Source organism: Pectinophora gossypiella, chromosome 17 (assembly GCF_024362695.1).
Source record: "Pectinophora gossypiella chromosome 17, ilPecGoss1.1, whole genome shotgun sequence".
Lineage (NCBI taxonomy): Eukaryota > Metazoa > Arthropoda > Insecta > Lepidoptera > Gelechiidae > Pectinophora > Pectinophora gossypiella.
Genome location: NC_065420.1, coordinates 12,486,338 through 12,508,932, shown reverse-complemented (window position 1 = coordinate 12,508,932; position 22,595 = coordinate 12,486,338). Strand labels below are relative to the sequence as shown.

At 40.2% G+C, this 22,595-nt stretch overlaps 1 protein-coding gene across 1 annotated transcript in view; it reads left to right on the top strand.

The window, feature by feature from the left end:
- The window catches only part of LOC126374160 (hemocyte protein-glutamine gamma-glutamyltransferase-like), a 28,175-nt gene extending 5,580 nt beyond the window's left edge, over nt 1-22,595 (top strand). The window contains exons 4-15 of the mRNA XM_050020631.1: nt 615-733; nt 9,543-9,675; nt 10,412-10,595; nt 12,036-12,253; nt 14,085-14,291; nt 14,784-15,003; nt 15,493-15,651; nt 15,985-16,105; nt 19,757-19,865; nt 20,676-20,836; nt 21,094-21,285; nt 21,971-22,595. Of these exons, the coding sequence (XP_049876588.1) occupies nt 615-733; nt 9,543-9,675; nt 10,412-10,595; nt 12,036-12,253; nt 14,085-14,291; nt 14,784-15,003; nt 15,493-15,651; nt 15,985-16,105; nt 19,757-19,865; nt 20,676-20,836; nt 21,094-21,285; nt 21,971-22,063 (1,916 nt within the window). The 3' untranslated portion in view covers nt 22,064-22,595. The remainder of the gene's footprint in view (nt 1-614; nt 734-9,542; nt 9,676-10,411; nt 10,596-12,035; nt 12,254-14,084; nt 14,292-14,783; nt 15,004-15,492; nt 15,652-15,984; nt 16,106-19,756; nt 19,866-20,675; nt 20,837-21,093; nt 21,286-21,970) is intronic.

Sequence of the window (22,595 nt, the reverse complement as noted above, 5' to 3'; positions counted from 1 at the left end):
TATAGATGGATAGGGAGATCGGGCCTTAAACCATCACGCGGGCCCAGTGCGGATTGATGGTTAATAACGACTGCATGCAGCCGGGACCAACGGCTTAACGTGCCTTCCGAAGCACGGAAGAGCTCGAGATGAAAACTGTTTTTTTTTGTGGTCACCCATCCTATGACCGGCCTTTGCGAAAGTTGCTTAACTTCAACAATCGCAGACCGAGCGCGTTTACCGCTGCGCCACCGAGCTCCTCTTTATCTCGATTTTATTAAAGTAATTTGGTATTATAATTATAATTTATGTACACCATTCACACATGTTCATGGAACACAATGTTCGTGCGTCACCCAACAGGGTCCACACAATATCAGCGTCGTGGTTCACGTCGCGACTTGTGCTGAATGAGGTCCTTTTATCTCAAGGCGCCTACCACCATTATTACCTTATGATCATTTCGACAAACATCCGTCTTGCTTTTTTTTAAATTGTTTTAGTGGAAATTTGATATGATGTTGTTGTCTTTTTTTTTGTATGTAGCGCTCTTTTATGATAAACTATTTCTGTTCTATGCTTAGGTTAGGTTATATCTTTTAAAAAGTAAATAAATCATTTCTAAACTCTTGCAGGTGACAAGCCGCAAATGGAAACACAAGGATCCATGTTCCTGAGGAAGGATGCCGTCCACGACAAGAACTCCTGGTCAGCCAAACTGACCAATGTCCAGGGGGAAACTCTATCATTCGAGGTACGATATTTCTTGCTATATATTACATACAGGGTGTTAGTGACATCGTAACGAATACTGAGGGGGATGATTGAGACCATGATTCTGAGTTGATATCAAGTGAAATTTTCCGTCGCAAAATTCATGATTTTTTATTAGTTTTTTAAAATTATGTATTTTCAATTCTATACTTTTGCGATGAAAAATTCCACTTGATATTAACTCAGAATAATCAGCTGTTTCATCCCCCTCAGTATTCGTTACGATGTCACTTCCACCCCGCACAAGTTCATGACATACTGTACCCATACAAGTAGGTATGGGTGTTTTTGGCACCGTAACGAATACTGAGGGGGATGATTCAGACCATGATTCTGAGTTGATATCAAGTGGAATTTTCAGTCGGAAAATTCATGAAAATTTTTGTTTTTCTTTTTATTATTTTCTGTTCCATACTTTTGCGACGAAAAATTCCACTTGATATCATCTCAGAATCATGGCCTCAATCACCCCTCAAAGTTTTCGTTACGATGTCACTAACACCCTGTATATTACATACACAAGATGTTAGTGACATCGTAACGAATATTAAGGGAGATGATTCAGACCATGATTCTGCTGAGTTTATATCAAGTGGAATTTACCGTCGCAAAATGCATGATTTTTATTTAGATTTTTAAATTATTTTCAGTTCTATATTTTTATGATGGAAAATTCTACTTGATATTAACTTAGAATAATGAGCTGGATCTCCCCCTCCCCCCTCAGTATTCGTTACGATGTCACTTACACCCCGTGTACAGTCTACGAATAAATAGTGTACAGTATAATTACATTTTGTGTTTCATATTCACATTGAGTTGAGGAGCTCGGTAACGCAGCGGTAAACGCGCTCGGTCTGCGATTGTTGAAGTTAAGCAACTTTCGCATAGGCCGGTCATAGAATGGGTGACCACAAAAAAAAAGTTTTCATCTCGAGCTCCTCCGTGCTTCGGAAGGCACGTTAAGACGTTGGTCCCGGCTGCATTAGCAGTCGTTAATAACCATCGATCCGCACTGGGCCCGCGTGATTGTTTAAGGCCCGATCTCCCTATCCAGGGAAGGCCCGTGCCCAGCAGTGGGGGCGTTAATGGGCTGATGATGATGATTCACATTGTTGCCGTTGTAGCTATACTTAATTAGGTAAAGTCGTAGGAGTGTCGTATTATGCCTATTGCTATATGAGCATATCTCTCCGTCCATCTCTGCCAATTATTTTAATAATGTTGATAATTAATCTCTTAAACTATTTACATGCAAATATTGCTATTCTCATGTTAACATTTTTTTCTTTTACATTCGTGATCTTAGTTCCTGGTACGGTCACGAGCATTAATATATATACAATTTGGTACTTAACTTTTTTGACAAATTGAACTGTAAGTCTCACTAAATGTCAAATATGGCCGCCTGTTGTGCTTTTCTGTATATGTTGTCCTTATCTCTGTATTTTGTGTCCATTGTGCTCAATAAAGTATTTTATCTATCTATCTATCTATCTATATGTTAGTGCGACAGAGTCCTAAAGTGGGTACATTATATTGCTCATGACTGTACATATTATACGATTCACATAAACATGTACATAAGTGGTTTGTTTTTGGCTAGCAACTGAATTGATTTTTAATTAAAAACGTACACGTGCGGGAATCTTCATTTAAAATATGATTTAAGCAAAAAAGTACACGCTTAATAGACTTTTTGCACAACAGAGTAATTACCCGACCGCGGCGAACAAAAAGGTGGGTTATTATGTAACATAACATAAGCTCAAATCAATATTCTCAATGAGAGACTGGAAAGTCTACGTTTCCCTAAAACAATATAGATCGCGTTGTACAGATTTTGCGTGATAATTAATTATTTTCTCATTGCTTGGGCCTCGGGTACATAATTGTTCAAAAATAGAATACATATAGCTTCTATGCTGTTCTGGGAGCATATAAAAAACATAGAACACGTTCAGCTGCTTCTCTTCCCGGGCATGTCGTAAAAACCGACAGAGGGATTGTGTCCTCTAACATGATGGACTAATGTTATGGGCGATAGGCTGATCCCTTATCACCATAAGATTCATCATATCCATCTTTGGACTTCGTATCAACAGTGGCTGCAAGTTGTCTTTGATTACTTGTGGCTCTGCCCACCCCATTAGGGATTACGGGCGTGAGTTTATGTATGTATGTATGTAGAATACATATAATGTATTGACTGTTCCTAAACTGGGACTGTTCTCGGCAGTAAAAAAGCTATGTACTTAACAAAAAATAATTATCAAAATCGGTTCATACGAATCGGTTCATTTATCCCCGAACAAACATTAAAAAAAATATATACGGTCGAATTGAGAACCTCCTCCTTTTTTGAAGTCGGTAAAAATAGTTATATAACCTAACCTTTAACGCAAATAACATCAGAGTAAAAAACAAAACATAACATAACAGCCTATATACGTCCCACTGCTGGGCACAGGCTCACAGGCCTCCCCTCAACATCAGAGTACAAGAAAAAATAAAGAAAGCAGCCAGTGTCCTTACTATTAAAGAATGCTTAACGGGAATATTTCCACTTTGGGAACATTCCCAGGAGAACGATACATCACTGTTAACCCTTTCACGGGCAGAGACCATGGGTCATTGATGGTTCATAATAGATAGTATGACACCTTGGAATCGGAACGTCATTAGACGTTCTGTCCTTGAAAGTGTTAATAACATTTATAACAATCTCAATACTAATATGGAAAACACGTTTTTGAAGGTGCCCTTGACTTCCTAGAAGTACTTATTTGTTGAACTATTCATAGGCGGCAAACTCTAATAATGTTAAACCAACAATTTGTATGCATAAGGGGAATCAACGAATGGCTTAGAATTTAGTTTACAAAGAGTTAGTTGCTTACCTATTGTACTCGTACAAGTAGATATACATGAATATTTTATATGATTATATCTAACATAGAGTAGTAGAGTAAAGCAACTTTCGCAAAGGCCGCTCATAGGATGGGTGACCACAAAAAAAATGGTTTTCTTCTCGAGCTCCTCCGAGCTTCGGAAGGCACGTTAAGCCGTTGGTCCCGGCTGCATTAGCAGTCGTTAATAACCATCAATCCGCACTGGGCCCGCGTGATGGTTTAAGGCCCGATCTCCCTATCCATCCATAGGAAAGGCCCGTGCCCCAGCAGTGGGGACGTTAATGGGCTGGTGATGATGATGATGATGATATCTAACATATTTTTCTTTGGTCATATTGGAATCCAAGTATTCGGTAGGTAACATAGATAACAGCCATTAATTGTAGTGAGGATAAAACTAGAAGCTCAAATGGGTCGTGTACAAGGTTCAAGATAAATTATGAAATTCTGATTGCTAAATAAAGACAGATCTAAAACGAACGAAAAACATTTCCTTTTTTCTAATTAACTTATTTATGAATTTTAATAAAGAAAAACGAAATAATAAGTGAGACATTTTATCACTTTTTTTAAGATGTCACAGGTTGCTTTTTCGTGCAAATTCCATAGTCATTTCGTGTTTTGACGTTTAGTAAAAAGTAACTGATTTGACTAAGTAGTTGGAAACTATTAATATCTTTGACCTAGGAAATTACCCAATTTAACACAACAAGCCTGAGGGTGCTCAGTTGGGGTGAACCTCGGCTCAGGGCGTCGTCTGAGAGGGTTACATTTGAAAGAATCGACTCTAGTGGGGCCAGAGCGATTAGCGCGGAACGGGGGATATCATCGACCACGCCGGCGGGTTCGGTATCGGGGGAGGCTGTTAACAGCAGTAGTACTCTGTTTTAAGTTTACGCGGTATTATCATAATTAAAGCACATAATCAAACATAATCAAAGCAAACAGGTGGGAGTCTCATATCCCCATGTAAACGCGGTAAGAACCCGTTATTATGTGCTTTAAGCAGTAGTACTCGTTTAAACGGATCTTCCTAACGACTAATATAAAACAAAAGACATTGTATGAATACACAATAAAAAATTGGCGAGTCATTTACGACTGCAATTTAAATGCAATATAAACGGACACAAAAGCATATTATATATGCAAATTCTATTCATCTTGAGGTAATATAACTTGTTGCATGTCTACGACAGGTTTTTGTATTTTTAGAAAAATATACACATACATACATCCTATTTCGCACCGGGGTAAACAGAGACTATGGAATACCATTTGCTTCGATCCTGACATACTTCTGTCGCTTCCTCTACATTCATCAATCGCAGTAGTTTTAGGCGGATGAGACGTTCGTTATGTAAAATTGACGATTCAAAGTGTAACTGGGTCGTTCTTCTTTTTTATCGACAATGATCTGTCTTACGTACTGCTTTTAATAAGTTATGTTTTAGAATTTTATTACATGTTTCCATTGTCCAAAAATATAGTTATCTTATTATACTCAAAATACAAGCAAAATACTAATCGGTTCCTCAATTAGTTATTAACGTAGCTTCATTGTTTTTCACAAAATTTTGTGACAGAGTGGTATATTGAAATGCTGTCTCCGATGAAAAGGGCCACTCTGTCACAATATTTTTTGGAATGCGCCTGCAAAGAAAAGTATGTTACCAAGATAAAGAGAACCACTAAATAGTCCTTTACGGACAGATCTTTATATGATGTTTTAAAATATTCATTGCCGTTATAATTTTAAAGATGTTAAGTCCGATTAATTGGGAAAATGTCTTTTTATTGTCGATAAAAAAGAAGAACGACCCAACTATGTTACCTACTGAATAAAGATATTTTTTTGAATTTCATACACGCACGCCGGTTCGGAGACAGACGCGATTCATTTTAAACAAATAAATTGCCCTCGATTATACTCATAAATATGTTTACATATAAATAGATGCCTTACTTCTAATACGATGAGCGAAGTTAGTATTTTAAACAAACTCTCAACATATACAGGATTTGTTCAAACCATGATTCGGCATGATTTGATATCAAGTAGAATTTTCCGTCACAAAAGTATAGAATTGAAAATAATTTTGCGACGGATAATTTGACTTGATAATTCAAAATAAAATTCAAAAATATCTTTATTCAGTTGGTAACATAGTTACACTTTGAATCGTCAATTTTTACATAACGAACGTCTCATCCGCCTAAAACTACTGCAGCTTCTCACAACCTGTATAGCCGAAAAAGCGGAAATAGCGGAAAAGAAGCTGCAAGAAAAACCTCGGCACAGGGCCCTAGACGTTCTTTAAAAAAATAAACATAAAACATTGGTATACAATTGAGTAATTTAGCTGCCTAATATCAGTTCAAACAGTAGTAATATATTCACTCAGAGTCATGGTCTGAATCATCCTCCTCAGTATTCGTTACGGTGTCACTAACACCCATACCTACTTGTATGGCTACCGTATGTACTTGTATGGAGTGTAAGTGACATCGTAACGAACACTGAGGGGGATGATTCAGCTGATTATTCAGAGTTAATATCAAGTGAAATTTTCCGTCGCAAAATTATTTTCAATTCTATACTTTAAGAATTTTCCAAAATAATTAATAAAAACTACAAAAAAAAAGAAAAATTATCGATTTATCGACGATAAATTCCACTTGATTAATATTAACTCAGAATCATGGTCTAAATCATCCCCCTGAGTATACGTTACGATGTCTCTTAAACACGCTGTAATATAAATTACTTATCAATTATATTGCAATCTCGAATATGGTCAAAGGTTATGATGGAACCTGTTTAAAGTTATTATTCAGGTTCTACTTATTTCTTATCAGAAATATAATCACGAGTTAGCAATTAAGGCTGTAGAAGACAATTTATATGCAAACAATATTGTGTTAGATAATCTATCAGTTAGATAAATCTTCTCGCAATAATAAACATTGAATTTCGAATTGGTTAATTGGCCATTTAATTCCTTGTACACGTAGGTAGGTAATGATGATGATAATGTAAGCCGATTTCTGCTATGGCGACTGCTTCCACTCCGACGTTCAAGAGCTCGCATGTAAGTAAGTACATAACAAAAACAGCCTCCTCAACTCACAATCAACCGAAGGGGGTATGGAGTATACTTCACCACGCTGCTCCACTGCGATTTGATGGTGTCTTACTGCTAAAAGCCGGGACCAACGGTGTGCCCTCCGAAGCACGGAATCATCTTACTTTTTCAGACAATCAGGTGATACAAGCGTGCAACGTCCTTGCCAAACAAAGGACAGACTTACAAAGTGATTTATTGAATAGAATAGAAATAGTTTATAATAATCAGAAATCAGAATCATTTATTCAACGTAATTATCATGGATAAACTTGTTGAAGGTCAATGTAACATCTTTGAATTTACGTAATTTCGCAAGGTGTTATGGCTGAGGAGAAAAAATGACAAGAAACTGCAACAGCAACACATCTTTTAAAAACCAATGAGGATATACATTACAAGTTATTTAATAACTAGAGGAACACATTCAATACCAGACATTTTTATCATTTAGGTAGTCATTAATCTTATAATAAGCTTTTTTACATAAAGTAAGCTTCACATGAGCTTTAAATTTATTTTCTGACAAATTTAAAATATTATCTGGTATTTTATTATAAAAGGACGCCACACACAAAAAAAAGACAACAACATCATATCTTTCCACTAAACAATTACAAAAAAGCAAGACGGATGTTTGTCGAAATGATCAAAAGGTGGTGGTGGACGTCCTGCGATAAAAGGGCCTCACTCAGATTTCGATCTTCTTAGGAGTGAGGTGGAATACCAACCTCATCAACCCGGTAATAACCCTGACACCAGGGTTGATGGGGTTGATGAGATTTCGATAATGTGCTGCCAGTATGAGTATGCTTCGTACCCCTTTCGGTTGATTGAGGGGGGGCCGGTGCCCAGCAGTGGAATCAGAATCAGAATCATTTATTCAACGTAATTATCATGGATAAACTTGTTGAAGGTCAATGTAACATTTTTGAATTTACGTCATTTCGCAAGGTGTTATGGCTGAGGAGAAGAAATGACAAGAAACTGCAACAGCAACACATCTTTTAAAAACCAATGAGGATATACATTACAAGTTATTTAATAACTAGAGGAACACATTCAATACCAGACATTTTTATCATTTAGGTAGTCATTAATCTTATAATAAGCTTTTTTACATAAAGTAAGCTTCACATGAGCTTTAAATTTATTTTCTGACAAAAAAATATTATCTGGTATTTTATTATAAAAGGATGCCACACACAAAAAAAGACAACAACATCATATCTTTCCACTAAACAATTACAAAAAAAGCAAGATGGATGTTTGTCGAAATGATCAAAAGGTGGTTGTGGACGTCCTGAGATAAAAGGGCCTCACTCAGATTTCGATCTTCTTATGAGTGAGGTGGAATACCAACCTCATCAACCCTGTAATAACCCTGACACCAGGGTTGATGGGGTTGATGAGATTTCGATAATGTGCTGCCAGTATGAGTATGCTCCGTACCCCTTTCGGTTGATTGAAGGGGGGCCGGTGCCCAGCAGTGGGACCTACCAGTGGGGCATATACAGGCTGTTTATTGTGTATTAACAATAGAATACAATACAAAAACACTTTATTGCACATATAAACACAACACTAAAAACAATTACAAATGCGACAAGAAAAGTACAATCGGCGACCTTATTGCTAAATAGCAATTTCTTCCAGGCAACCTTAGGGTGAATAAACTTATTACGGTACGGGCAGATCTATAAGTAGTGTAACTTACCGGATAAATACTTCGCGCTGAGGGCTCCTACCCGGTGTCTATTAGCATAGCCCGCATGTGATGATATTTATAATTACTACCTATATTTTACGACGTTGGGTAAACAATCGACATGTCTTTATACAAACAACTTGCTTGTTACTTAAGTGTTGGCATAGAATAAGGAATAATACTGTGTTGATGCCATAAAACCAATATACTTACTTACCTACTTTATACAATGTAAATGAAGGTAATAACATTGATTTTACATACTATTGATTTGACACCATGCCAGTAATCTCATGCAAGCTTCAAACAAGTTATAACACGGCACAAAACCAAAACACAGTACCCCACAAAAAAAACAATAAAGTCAATAAATCAATACTTCTTTATTGCACAGAACACAATTTTAACAAATACTTAGACATAACAGATGAATAAAATGGACTGCCTTATTGCTCTAGAGCTATTTGCTTCCAGGGAACCACTACCAGGAAACAAACATAAATAAAAAATAGAAAACTAAAGAATAAATATAAAAATGTACTTTACCACCTTGCAGACAACTTTCTCTGTTAATCTCTCTCTCCTTGGCATTTATTATTCCCGTGTGATGGTGGGGTCTGCCTTTTTTTTTTATTAGGTTTACCAACAGTTACAACATTATTACTACGGTTATTCAACAAACATAGGTATTATTCTAAATGCGTAACCAATTAAAGGTAAACACAGCTAACAATTTGTATAACCTTATCAAGCTAAAAGTAACGTGTGTGTGTGTTTAAGTGTGTTTGCATGTATATGCGTGTTTACGTGTGCCTTCTTCGTACTTCTTTTGCTCTATCAGGCGACAAGGTTATTAAGGCCCCTGCATACCTGAAATGACCGTTTCCGAATTACTACTAAGTATATTCTATGTTCGCCCGTTTCCGTTGTCAATTCTCTGATTTTGACAGAATGCTCAACGTCATTGACGGCTATGGGCCTTAATTCAGTATTTCACAAAGAAATTTTGACTATCCACTTCATCACTATAACACTCGACTCCAGGTGTCTACTCCAGTGACGACCCCAGTGGGCTGCTGGTCACTCCGCGTGGTCACCAGGCTGAAGAAGTCTACTGAACGGGAGATCTATGACTTCGACCAGGACATCTACATACTCTTCAACCCTTGGAATGTTGGTAAGGAAGGACTGGTTTATTTTTGACTTGATTTTGACGCATATGGAATACAATTATGTAGCTATTGAACTACTTGGCCGGACAAATAGGGAGCGCTGAGGGTTCGCACTCGATACAAAATTAATACAACAGGCCTGCTGGCCTGTTGAGCGCGAAACTCGGCATCGTCTGCGAGTATTATTTAGAATGAATTAATCGACTCTAGTGGGCCGATAGCGATATGCGCCGGCGAAGTCGATATGTTAGACCAACGGGATAGGTGGCGAGCCGTATCGCCGTCTATCCTGGTCGACCCAACTGTGAGTGAAAACTACACTTAAAATAAATTCATTGGTGCAAGTCCGGTACCTTGAGGAGCTCGGTGGCGCAGCGGTAAACGCGCTCGGACTGCGATTGTTGAAGTTAAGCAACTTTCGCAAAGGCCGGTCACAGGATGGGTGACCACAAAAAAAAAGTTTTCATCTCGAGCTCCTCCGTGCTTCGGAAGGCACGTTAAGCTGTTGGTCCCGGCTGCATTAGCAGTCGTTAATAACCATCAATCCGCACTGGGCCCGTGTGATGGTTTAAGGCCCGATCTCCCTATCCATCCACAGGGAAGGTCCGTGCCCCAGCAGTGGGGACGTTAATGGGCTGATGATGATGAAGTCCGGTACCGGGGTTCAAACCGGTGCTCCCCGTTTGAGAAGCAACCACAGGACCAAAGTGACCCTTTAAAACATCCCAAATTTCCTTCCAGACGATCAAACCTACATGGAGAAGACGGAGCTCCTGGAAGAGTACGTGCAGAACGACCAGGGCAAGGTGTGGGTGGGCCCCATCAAGACCACGAGAGGCCGCCCCTGGGTCTACGGCCAGTTTGACGCCACCGTCCTCCCTGCTTGCATGCTCATGCTGGACCGCGCTGAGATGCCCTTCCATGTGTGAGTTGGGGGTTTTATAAAAATACTACATTAAGACCTGGTCTTCTCTATAACGTGCTTAGACGCGCTAAATTACGAGAGACTGTGTAACCGTTACGGATACCGTGACGTTGCCGCGAGTATGAACCTTATGCTGTGTCTTTATCTAATCGTGATGCAAAAAACTATGTGGAAGTAGACTTGGTATCACCTTCCTTTTCATATTTACTCACCGTTTAAACCGTCCTTGGATTACGACAAACACTTCAAAACCAGAGTCAGCTAAACTGGCATAGCCGTTCTCAAGTTTTAGCTAGACAAAAGAAAAGCATTAACTTATAATCTATCATCATCATCAGCCCATTAACGTCCCCACTGCTGGGGCACGGGTCTTCCCTCTGGATGGATAGGGAGATCGGGCCTTAAACCATCACGCGGGCCCAGTGCGGATTGATGGTTATTAATGACTGCTAATGCAGCCGGGACCAACGGCTTAACGTGCCATCCAAAACACGGAGGAGCTCGAGATGAAAACTTTTTTTTTGTGGTCACCCATCCTATGACCGGCCTTTGCGAAAGTTGCTTAACTTCAACAATCGCAGACCGAGCGCGTTTACCGCTGCGCCACCGAGCTCCTCTTTGTAATCTATACCTACATTGATTTAAAAGATGTATTGCTGTTGCAGTTTCTTGTCATTCCTTCTCCTCAGCCGTATTGCCTTGCGAAATGGCGTAGATTCAAAATGTTAAATTGACCTTCAACAAGTTTCATCATCGCCCTAACACCGTTTTATCACAGGATCCGCTTCCCTAACCTGAAGATTTGACAGGTCCGTTTTTTACAGAAGCGACTCCCTGTCTGACCTTCAACAAGTTTATCTATGATAATTACGTTAAATAAATGATTCTGATGTCTGATAGAATATTCATCATCAGCTTTCGTAGCAAAAAATTGCTGTACCCAATCCGGATTCATATATGTGATACTCACCTTATGTGACCAACCTTCTACCATGTGGAACGCAATAAATTTAACGGCCTCCGTGGTCCAGTGGTTGAGCGTTGGGCTCATGATCCGGAGGTCCTGGTTTCGAATCCCGGTCACACGGTCACATCACAAAAATCGCTATGTGATCCCTACTTTGGTTAGGACATTACAGGCTGATCACCTGATTGTCCGAAAGTAATACGATCCGTGCTTCGGAAGGCACGTTAAGCCGTTGGTCCCGGTTACTACTTACTGATGTAAGTACGTAGTCGTTACATGAGTCATGTCAGGGGCCTTAGGCGGCTCAATAGTAACCCTGACACCAGGGTTGATGAGGTTGGTAATCCACCTCACAACCTACACGATAGAAGAAGAAGAAGCAAAATTTTAGGCCGAAAAGTTTGCTGTGGAGACGCGTTACGACGCGCGGGAAAGCTGCCATTATTAAACTAAACAAATTCTCTGGTTCACAGCCGTGGCGACCCAATCCGGATGTGCAGGATTATCTCCAAGATAGTGAACTCGAACGACGATGACGGCGTGCTGGTGGGCCGTTGGGACGGCGAGTATGAAGATGGCACGGCGCCGTCTGACTGGACGGGCTCGGTGGAGATCCTCGACCAATTCTTGCAGACTCAGGAGTCTGTTAGCTACGGACAGTGCTGGGTATTCGCTGGAGTTGTTACCACCGGTAAGGGGATGTAGATTAGGGGCATCAGTCGATTGATGATGGGTGGCTAATAAACCACGCAGCCCCACTCAAGAATTAGTAGACACAGAAGTCGGTAACCTATGATCTGTATTAGAGTTATCACTACGGGTAAGGAAAGGAGACTTTTGAATGAGTGAAGATGAGTAAGCTTAGGCAATGTCAGTCAGAAAAAGATGAAGTAAGGTAACGGCCTCCGTGGTCCAGTGGTTTGAGCGTTCGGCTCACGATCCGGAGGTCCCGGGTTTAGTTCCCGGTGGGGACATATCACGAAAATTACTTTGTGATCCCTAGTTTGGTTAGGACATTACAGGCTGATCACCTGATTGTACGAAAGTAAGATGATCCGTGCTTCGGAAGGCAAGTTAAGCTGTTGGTCCCGGTTACTACTTACTGATGCAAGTTAGTAGCCGTTACATGAGCCATGTCAGGGGCCTTTGGCGGTTCAATAGTAACCTTGACACCAGGGTTGATGTGGTTGGTAATCCAACTCACAACCCACACGATATAAGAAGGTATCTTCTAAAATACTTAGTAGTTCCGCAATGCTACTAACTCGCAAATTCAGATATAAATAATGATATATTAATACCTACGGTAGTATCAGTTCGTGATAATAGAATTTCAGAATAATTTTGATAAGCAAAATGTCAAAATGTTATCAGTAATTCGGTACTTTCGATAACTGTTTATAGTAAGAGGTCATTAATCTGTATAGGTACCAACAAATTAAATGGATAGGTATTTATCTATGTCCAATTTAGTTTGACATAACGTGACTTATATAATATATCAGTATATTATAACTTTTATTAATTATGGTATGTACCTATGACTACACGTTCACATCTTGTAGCTCCACCTTAACAACGTTTTAGTACCATGTCACATTAACTTTTCTAACATATTCAACTGTAGGGCCTCAAACTGGATGACAGCGTGGGGAGCGGCACGGCGGCCGCTGTTCCGTTCTCGATGCCAGCGGCCAAATCGCGCGGTGTTGCAGCGGTATAGAGTTGTGTCTCAAATGAACGCGATGTCGAAACGGCGACAACGCATTTTCGATTGTAGTTTATTTTGTTTCGTACGATTTATTATGGGCAAAAGAAGATCTGAATCCCTATAGAACGTCACTACGGCAACTCAAACGCAGAGACACCGCACGACTAGAGCGCACCGCTCGTACCCCGCTCCTCGCGACGCTGCCATCGAAAACACTTCAATATAAGTCTTAGCATTTGAACGCGCCGCTCCCCGCACCGCCGCCGCCGCCGCGCTACCGCTGTCATCCAGTTTGACGCCTAAGTCTATCACATGATGGTGAGGTCTGCATTTCGCGTCTGCACTTTCCACTTCGCTCGGGCTGACGTGTCGTCTGCGGTTCTTGAGGACGTCCGCCCATCTCATTCTTGGTCTTACTTATCTGCAACGTGCCTGCATTACATGGACGGACACAAAGATGCCCACACTTCTTCTATCGTGTGGGTTGTGAGGTGAATTACCAACCTCATCAACCCTGGTGTCCTCATGACATAGCTCATGTAACGACTACTTACTTAGTATATCAGCAAGTAGTAACCGGGACCAACGGCTTAACGTGCCCACACTAATACCATAGAATAAGCAATAATACTACGTATAGAACGGCAACTTTCCGCTCCCCACCAGCGGCTGAGCTAGGTTTACCTCAACCCCCTCGGACATAGTTTAGTCTTCAATCGTATTGTGTCACGCGTCAATGCGTAGTGTCTGTGTAAAACGAGTTGTTATGTATGAAGTGTCCGGGGAGTGCTAACCTATCTTTTCCTTCCAGTATGCCGAGCTCTAGGCATCCCATCGCGTGTGGTGTCCAACCTGGTATCAGCTCACGACGCGAACAGTTCCCTGACTGTGGACAAGTACTACTCGGAGACGATGGAGGAGATAGAAGGTGACCCCACCAACCCTAGTGGGGCAGACTCCATCTGGAACTACCACGTGTGGAACGACGTGTGGATGGCCAGGCCGGACCTGCCACCGGGTAAGACTTATACCATAGAATACGGCAACGCATAGTACGGCAACTCTCCGCTCCCCACCAGCGTTGTTCTATGACGTCATAGTGTGCTTTTTCATACAAATTCTATAGTAATTTCGTGTTTTGACGTTTAGTAAAAAGTAATGATTTGACTGGTTAGAAACTACCCTATTACCGGTCAACCGAACGTCGCCAGGTCTTTTTAGGCCGCCCCTTTTACGTTTTCCACGCACACACTAGGTCTGAGCCCAGGACGGGTGTTAAAAAAGTCTTCTAAGGACCTGACCAATCCACCGCTATTTCTTCATTAGCATTTTATAATTTATCTTTCCCACTCAAATTCCTTAATTTTCAATTAATTCCAAATCCCAGCCACTATTTGTATACCTACTAACAGGCTGAACAGAGATTGTAATCACTTTATGTAACATCCTTTTGTATACCTGTATTCACAAATAAAGATTTTGATTTGAAATACCGTATTTCACCATCCAGGCTACGGAGGCTGGCAAGCGGTTGACGCTACTCCACAAGAGACCTCAACTGGCTTCTACCAATGCGGCCCAGCCTCTCTGGAAGCCATCAAGCAAGGTCACACAGGGTTCGGGTACGACGTGGAGTTCATGCTGGCCTCAGTCAACGCTGATATGATGAGGTGGAGGAAAGACCCTGACTCCGAGACCGGCTTCTCTATGGTCGACACTAATGACTATCAGTAAGTACTTATAAGATTTCATCGCCCTTATCGGTGTAGCAATCTCCATTTTTGTCTATCGAATCACCTGACTGTCTGAAAAAGTTAGATGATTCCGTGTTTCGGAGGGCACGTTAAGCCGTTGGTCCTGGCTATTAGTCGTAAAATACCTCCACCAACCCGCAGTGGAGCAGCGTGGTGGAATATACTCCACACCCCGTCCGGTTGATTGAGAGGAGGGCTGTGCCCAGCATTGGGGCGTATAGGCTGTTTATGTTAATATAAACTCTATAATTTCATCAATACTGATTCGGCTCATAATGCTGAGTGATCAATTGAAATTTTCCATCGCAAAAGTATAGAATTGAAAATAATTAAAAAAAAAACACGAAAAAGTTATGAATTTTGTGACGGAAAATGCTATTTGATATTAAGTCAGCATCATGGCCTGAATCACCCCTCAGTATTGGATACGATGTCACTAACATCCTGTATAATAATTCTCACCAGTATCGGCCGTATGATCCTGACGAAGAAGCCGTACGTGTTCGACCCCATTGGGGATATGGACCGTGAAGACGTGACGCTGCAATACAAACATCGAGAGCACACCGGGTCGGAGCGCGCTGCGCTGTTGAATGGCGTACGTCGATCCGCTAGAGCTCAGAGGTAAGGGACTACTGAGCACTTCTCTTTGCCTCCTTTTTTTAGGTTTACAACTCTTTAGTGCCTTCCTTCACTTACAGTAGGCGCAGGAAAGAGATGCTAAATTTAAAAAAAGCAATATTGAAATTTGACATTTGCACCTATAAAAGCAACTTACGTTTATACGTGCAAATGTCAAATTTCAATATTGCTTTTTTAGATGAATTGATTCAATGTGACCTTTTTATTAAACGTTTCTCTGTCTAGGCAGTTACTTACATTAAAGAAAAAAAAGAAGTAAAGTAAAAAAAAAGTATTTTATCATAAAGTATTTTTTCTATGCACACATTTTCGCAGGTACTACTCTCTGATGAGCACAGCACAGAACGACATTACGTTCAAACTGAAGGAGATCGACACCGTTGACCTTGGCAAGTCTTTCCGAGTCACCGTCGACATACAGAACACTACCGAACAGGTGAGAACTGGGGGTTTTTACTACAGATTTTTTGTTTTTTTCATTATTACCCACGACGGAACGGAGCAGGTATATGCGTTTAGGGTGAGAGATGTTTGTGTGTGCGTTTGTGCAAAGAAATGTTATTAATTATCTTCTAAACTAATAATCCGATTTTGATGCGGTTTTCAATAACGGGTTTGTGTTTGATGAGTTCATGTTATTAGACAAGTGTCATGTCTGTAACTCACTAGGGGGCGCCACAATATTAGTGTTTAGAATAAATATTATCCGAAACGCCTCTTCAATTTATAATAGCAATTTATTTGCAATAGTTTTTATTAGTTAATTGTTTTTGACAGGCGTTTTTTTTTTCGGTTCCATTGATTACACGTAATTACGTCGAACACGGTGCTGTTTCATTGCTACCTAAATCCCTTAAAAATCTGTAAAAAGGCATTGATATGCCTTTTTGCCTGATGGCATATTCATGGTCCTTCGAGCCAGATTTCAGAGAAGATCCCAGATAACAATCAATAAATTGTAGATAAATTAATACGAAGTGATTGGCGAAGATTAAAGAAAAATCAAGATCGACTATAAGTGGCACGTGGATTGTGTGGTCAAGTGAATCAAATTCATCCAATTAATCCTCATTTAATTCATAAAGTTGAACCCATCACTCAATAATCAGGTAGTATTAAGTAAACAGCCTCCGTGGTCTAGTGGTTAGAGCGTTAGGCTCACGATCTGGTGTTCCGGGTTCGATTCCCGATGGGGACATTGTCGAAATCACTTTGTGAGACTGTCCTTTGTTTGGTAAGGACTTTTCAGGCTTGAAAAATTGTCCGAAAAAGTAAGATGATTCTGTGCTTCGGAGGGCACGTTAAGCTGTTGGTCCCGGCTATTAGCCGTAAAAACACCTCCTCCAACCCGCAGTGGAGCAGCGTGATGGAGTATGCTCCATACCCCCTCCGGTTGATTGAGGGGAGGCCTGTGCCCAGCAGTGGGACGTATATAGGCAGTTTATGTATGTTATGTATTAAGTAAAGCAAAGTGTTGTTAATTACGGTTAGTATAATTTTTAATTACATTTATTACCCACGACGGAACGGAGCATTTATATGCGTTTAGGGTGAGAGATGTTTGTGTGTGCGTTTGTGCAAAGTAATGTTACCACCTATCTTTTAAACTAATGATCCGATTTTGAGGCGGTTTTCAATAGCGGGTTTGTGTTTGATGAATTCATGTTCTTACACAGGTGTCATGGCTGTAACTCACTAGGGGCGCCACAATATTAGTGCAAAACAATGTTGCAATATAATCAAAACGAAATGTCCGATTACAATTCTGTTTTCGGCAATGTGTACGTGGTAGCTTATTGCATGTTCCCAAATAATAAAAATTACGTCTTTAACTCACTAGAGGGTGCTACAATATTAGTGAAAAATAGTATTGCAATAATATTAAAACGAATTGTCCGATTTCAATGCGGTTTTCAGCAATGGGTTCGTAGTTGAATGGTGCATGGTCTAAGATAAGTCTTATGATATTAACTCACTAGGAGGCGCTGCTATATTAGTGTGAAACGTTTATATTGCAATATTATTAAAATTAAAACGTATTGTCTGATTTCAATGCGGATTTCAGGAATGAGTTCGTGGGTGATTGGTGCATGTTCTCAGATGAGTGTTATAGAGGTAACTTTAAACAGAAAGCAACTGTATAATATATAATAAGGGACTTAATATTATGTGGTAGGATGAATCACACTTATTGTTTTGCGAGATCTTACCTACACATTATATAGATTATGATTCGTATATGCTCTCTAAAAAGTCTGAAATAAAATTAAGCAAAATTAAAAATTTTGAAAAAACCCACGACGGTAAAAATCTCATCGAAAAAGAATAAAATAACTCAAAACCCCGACTTAACCCAATTATTATGTAACGAAATATTATATTAGACTTAAAAATACTTTCTAAAAAGAGTTGATATCTCGAGACATCGGTAATAGATATACTTAAGTACCTAAACAATGAATATGGATGTTTACAGTTTTTTCCTAACGTGTCTGTTTCTCGAAAATATACTTAAATGTAGCGATAATAATTTTACCATAATACATAACCGAGGAATATCCGTCGGGGGCTGCCTTTTCTATATGAAATTTCAACAAAAATTTAATCATACTCATAAGTGTATTTTATGTCGTCGTTAAACATCTACAATTCTTCAATAATTGTATTCACGTCACTAGAAAAACTTTAGCTGGGTTAATGGCAGCCCCCATTTTTTTTTCGCTACATTTAAGTATATTTTCGAGAAACAGACACGTTAGGAAAAAACTGTAAACATCCATATTCATTGTTTAGGTACTTAAGTATATCTATTACCGATGTCTCGAGATATCAACTCTTTTTAGAAAGTATTTTTAAGTCTAATATAATATTTCGTTACATAATAATTGGGTTAAGTCGGGGGTTTTGAGTTATTTTATTCTTTTTCGATGAGATTTTTACCGTCGTGGGTTTTTTCAAAATTTTTAATTTTGCTTAATTTTATTTTCAGTTATTGCATAACAGGGGAGTTAAAATGGCCACATCGAAGCAATTCATCTATGAAAGCAATATTGCTATTTGACATTAATGTTTGCATTGCGTACTTACTCTTATATGCGCAAATGTCAAATTGCACATTGCTTTCTTAGATGAATTGCTTCGATGTGGCCATTTTAACTCCCCTGTTATGCAATAACTGAAAATAATGAAAAAAAACAGAAGAAAAGAACATTATACATAAACATAAGTGCAGACTGTTGTAAGTGTTAATTTTGCAGTTGGCTCGACCATTTATATGCTCTATTTTTTATTAACAATATCTCGGAAAGTGAGGCTCAGGTAAATAAACTTAACTATAACTTTTATAAATAAACTTTTGAACATTTAAGTGATGGTTTGGTGTTAACTTATAACAATTACCCTACAACAACCGGAGTACCGTTAACGACGAGTAACCCCCAGCCCCCAACAATATTTTAAACACATTTTAAATATTAAGTTTAAACTAAATATCAACTTTTTATATTTTGGTTATATATATTGTTTATAGTTGGTTATCTATCTTGAAACAAGATACCTAAACGACCAAAAATGTCTATCAAATATTTTCAATACCTAACTACTTATTTATATCTTGCGTAAAACTGTGTATTCAATAAATTTCTACTTCTAAAACAATATCAATCCAACGCTGCAAGCATAATGGGTACGTTCGGGCGGAGCGGAGAGAGGTATTGTTGAAGTTAAGCAACTTTCGCAAAGGCCGGTCATAGGATGGGTGACCACAAAAAAAGTTTTCATCTCCTCCGTGCTTCGGATGGCACGTTAAGCCATTGGTCCTGGCTGCATTAGCAGTCGTTAATAACCATCAATCCGCACTGGGCCCGCGTGATGGTTTAAGGCCCGATCTCCCTATCCATCCATAGGGAAGGCCCGTGCCCCAGCAGTGGGGACGTTAATGGGCTGATGATGATGATGATGATGTTATATATATATAAATATTATATATTTTATTGATATTGTAACTATTATATTTTAATAAAGTTTATAATACATCCTTATTGATAGCTTATGCAAATTATTTTGTAAACTTTCATTCTCTGTTAAGGTCAGGAACATCAAGGCGACCCTGTCAGCCACGAGCGTGTATTACAACGGAGTTAAGGCAGAACTCGTCAAGAAGACCGAGGGGAAGATCTTCGTTGGTCCCAAGAAACGTAAGAATGCTCATATCACTTTGCTATTCAAACACGTATCACGTGGAAAAACTAAATATTCTTCACTAGTTTTTGGCCGCGGCTTCGCTCGCGTTGGATTCGGGGTAACACGGATCTCCTTTGGCTCCATTAATTTAAGAGCCACGCTCTTGTCGGTGTAGCATTCTCTATGCTACTTATTAGGCAAAAATATGGCAGTGGTTACCTTTGAAAACCTTCCTATCTGGAAACTGCGAAAAGTCCCATATTAATTTTACCCCCTCTTTGAAGGGATCGGGGGCAGATTGCAAAATGATGCATGATTGTTTTGTTAGTCACAAATAGTCCGCATACCAATTGTTAGCTTTCTACCTTGAAAATTGCAGGTTGCTCCATACAAACTTCCACCCCCTATTTTAGGTAAGTAGGGGGACAGAAAGAGACGAAAAAAAGCCTATGTCACTCTCCATCCCAACTATCTCACTTCTAAATATCTCACAAAAACACGTCAATTCGTCGCTCCGTTTTGCCGTGATAGACGGACAAACAAACAGGCACACACACTTGACGAACGGCTTAACGTACCTTCGGATAGTCAGGTGATTCAGGCTGCAATGTCCTAGCCAAACAAAGAACAGTCTCACAAAGTGATTTCGACAATTTCCCCATTGGGAATCGAACCAGGTCCTCCAGTTTGTGAGTCTAATGCACTAACCACTAGACCATGGCCTCCATGGAGGCTGTTCATGACACATAAACAGTGTATAAAGTTCTACGCTATTGCGTATAAGCCTCTCCTCATCCCTTAGTGATAATCAACAAACTTTACAGACGAGCAGATAAGCATTCTGGTGAACGCAGAAGACTACCTCCCCAAACTGGTGGAGTATTGCAACATGAAGATATCCGCCATGGCCATCGTAGACGAGACCAAGCAGTCTTGGGCTGACGACGATGACTTCCAGGTCTTGAAGCCTAACATCAACATCAAGGTATGTTTGACTGGAAATTTATTGGTGCTCTGAGTTGGTCAAATCGCTCAGCCTTCTCTCATAAACCTGAATGCGTTAGAACTACGTGCAATGCGCTGACCAGCCAGAGACAGTCTTAAAGTGTTTCTTTTTTGTCAGACGTGTCCCCACCGGATCGAACCCAGGACCTCTGGATCGTGAGCCCAACACTCTACCACCGGACCACGAAGGCTTTCAAATCAAAAAGTACTTACTTACACAAAAATCTTCCCTTTCAGTTCAACGAAGACCTGATAATCGGTCAGGCGGTGACCGCAACGCTGTTCTTCGAGAATCCTCTGGAGAAGCCCCTGTCTCAGGGCGAGTTCCGCATCTCTTCTCCGGGCATCGCCGGCCGTGCCCTGAGGTTCCCGGCACCCGCTGCTGGACCGCGTGAAGTGATTTCTGCCCAAGTGCCTTTGCAGCCTACTGTAAGTGTTAATTTTGAAGTTGGCTCGACCATCTTCTTCTGTCGTGTGGGTTACCAACCTCATCACCCTGGTGTCAGGGTTACTATTGAGCCGCCAAAGGCCCCTGACATGGCTCATGTAACGACTACTTACATCAGTAAGTATTAACCGGGACCAACGGCTTAATGTGCCTTCCGAAGCACGGATCGTCTTACTTTCTGACAACCAGGTGATCAGCCTGTAATGCCCTAACCAAACTAGGGATCACAAAGTGATTTTTGTGATATGTCCCCACCGGGTTTCGAACCCAGGACTTCCGGATCGTGAGCCCGATGCTCAACAACTGGACCACGGAGGCCGTTAGGCTCGACCATTAGAGACGGCGATACGAGTCACCGCTCCATCACGTTGGTCTGACTTGGTGAGGTGGAAAAGCTTGGTGAGGTGTGGGTGGGTACTTAGTTGCTCAAGCGATGAATAGAAATACAGTTTGTTAAGCTTACGACTGTATTCCATTTGGAGTAGTGAGAGGCACATCGCCAGATTGCTTTCTGTTAGACCAACGTGACAGGTGGTGAGCCGTATCGCCATCTTTAATGGTCGAGCCAACTGTGTTAGTGTAAACTTGACTTAAATAGATAACTCATTAGTGCAAGTTTATATATATGTTATTTTATTATACTGTAGTTGTACTCTTCTCTTACAGAAAATCGGGAACATAAACCTGGTGGCTACTTACCGGTCTTCAGAACTGAAGGACATCAATGGAGCGGCCACTGTTGAAGTGTTTGAGGGTTAACTTGTCAAATAAAAACTTGATATATTCGTGTTAATCTTTCTCACAAAATATATTGTAAGAGTACTCAAAACATAGAATAAAGAATGCTCATAGAACGGACACTGGTGGCTATAGGTGTATCCCACTATTTCCATTAAGAATTTCCATTGATGGAAATACAGGGACACGTTCTCCCACTATTTTCATTGCGACTATTTCAATTGCGGGCTCTCTCTGGGCCCAGTTTAAGACTGGGACGAGATGTCCCCTAAGCCTGGCCGCCGTCGCGGTGTGGTAGGAGTTAAGCAGCGCATGCGCACTGTCTCACTCGCACCCATGAGGTAAGGCGTCTCCGGGCTATGCTCAGTGCCATGAATATTTCGAATCTCGTATTTTGTAAACTTTTATCACAATTTTTATATACAGTTTAAGTAAGAGCCATTTTAATGTTAGTAAAATAATGTATAAGTATTATCTGGTTATAACAACAGATGTTTAATATTGTTACATAGCTGTATAGCACGAATAAAAATGAGTATATTTTTTAAAACAA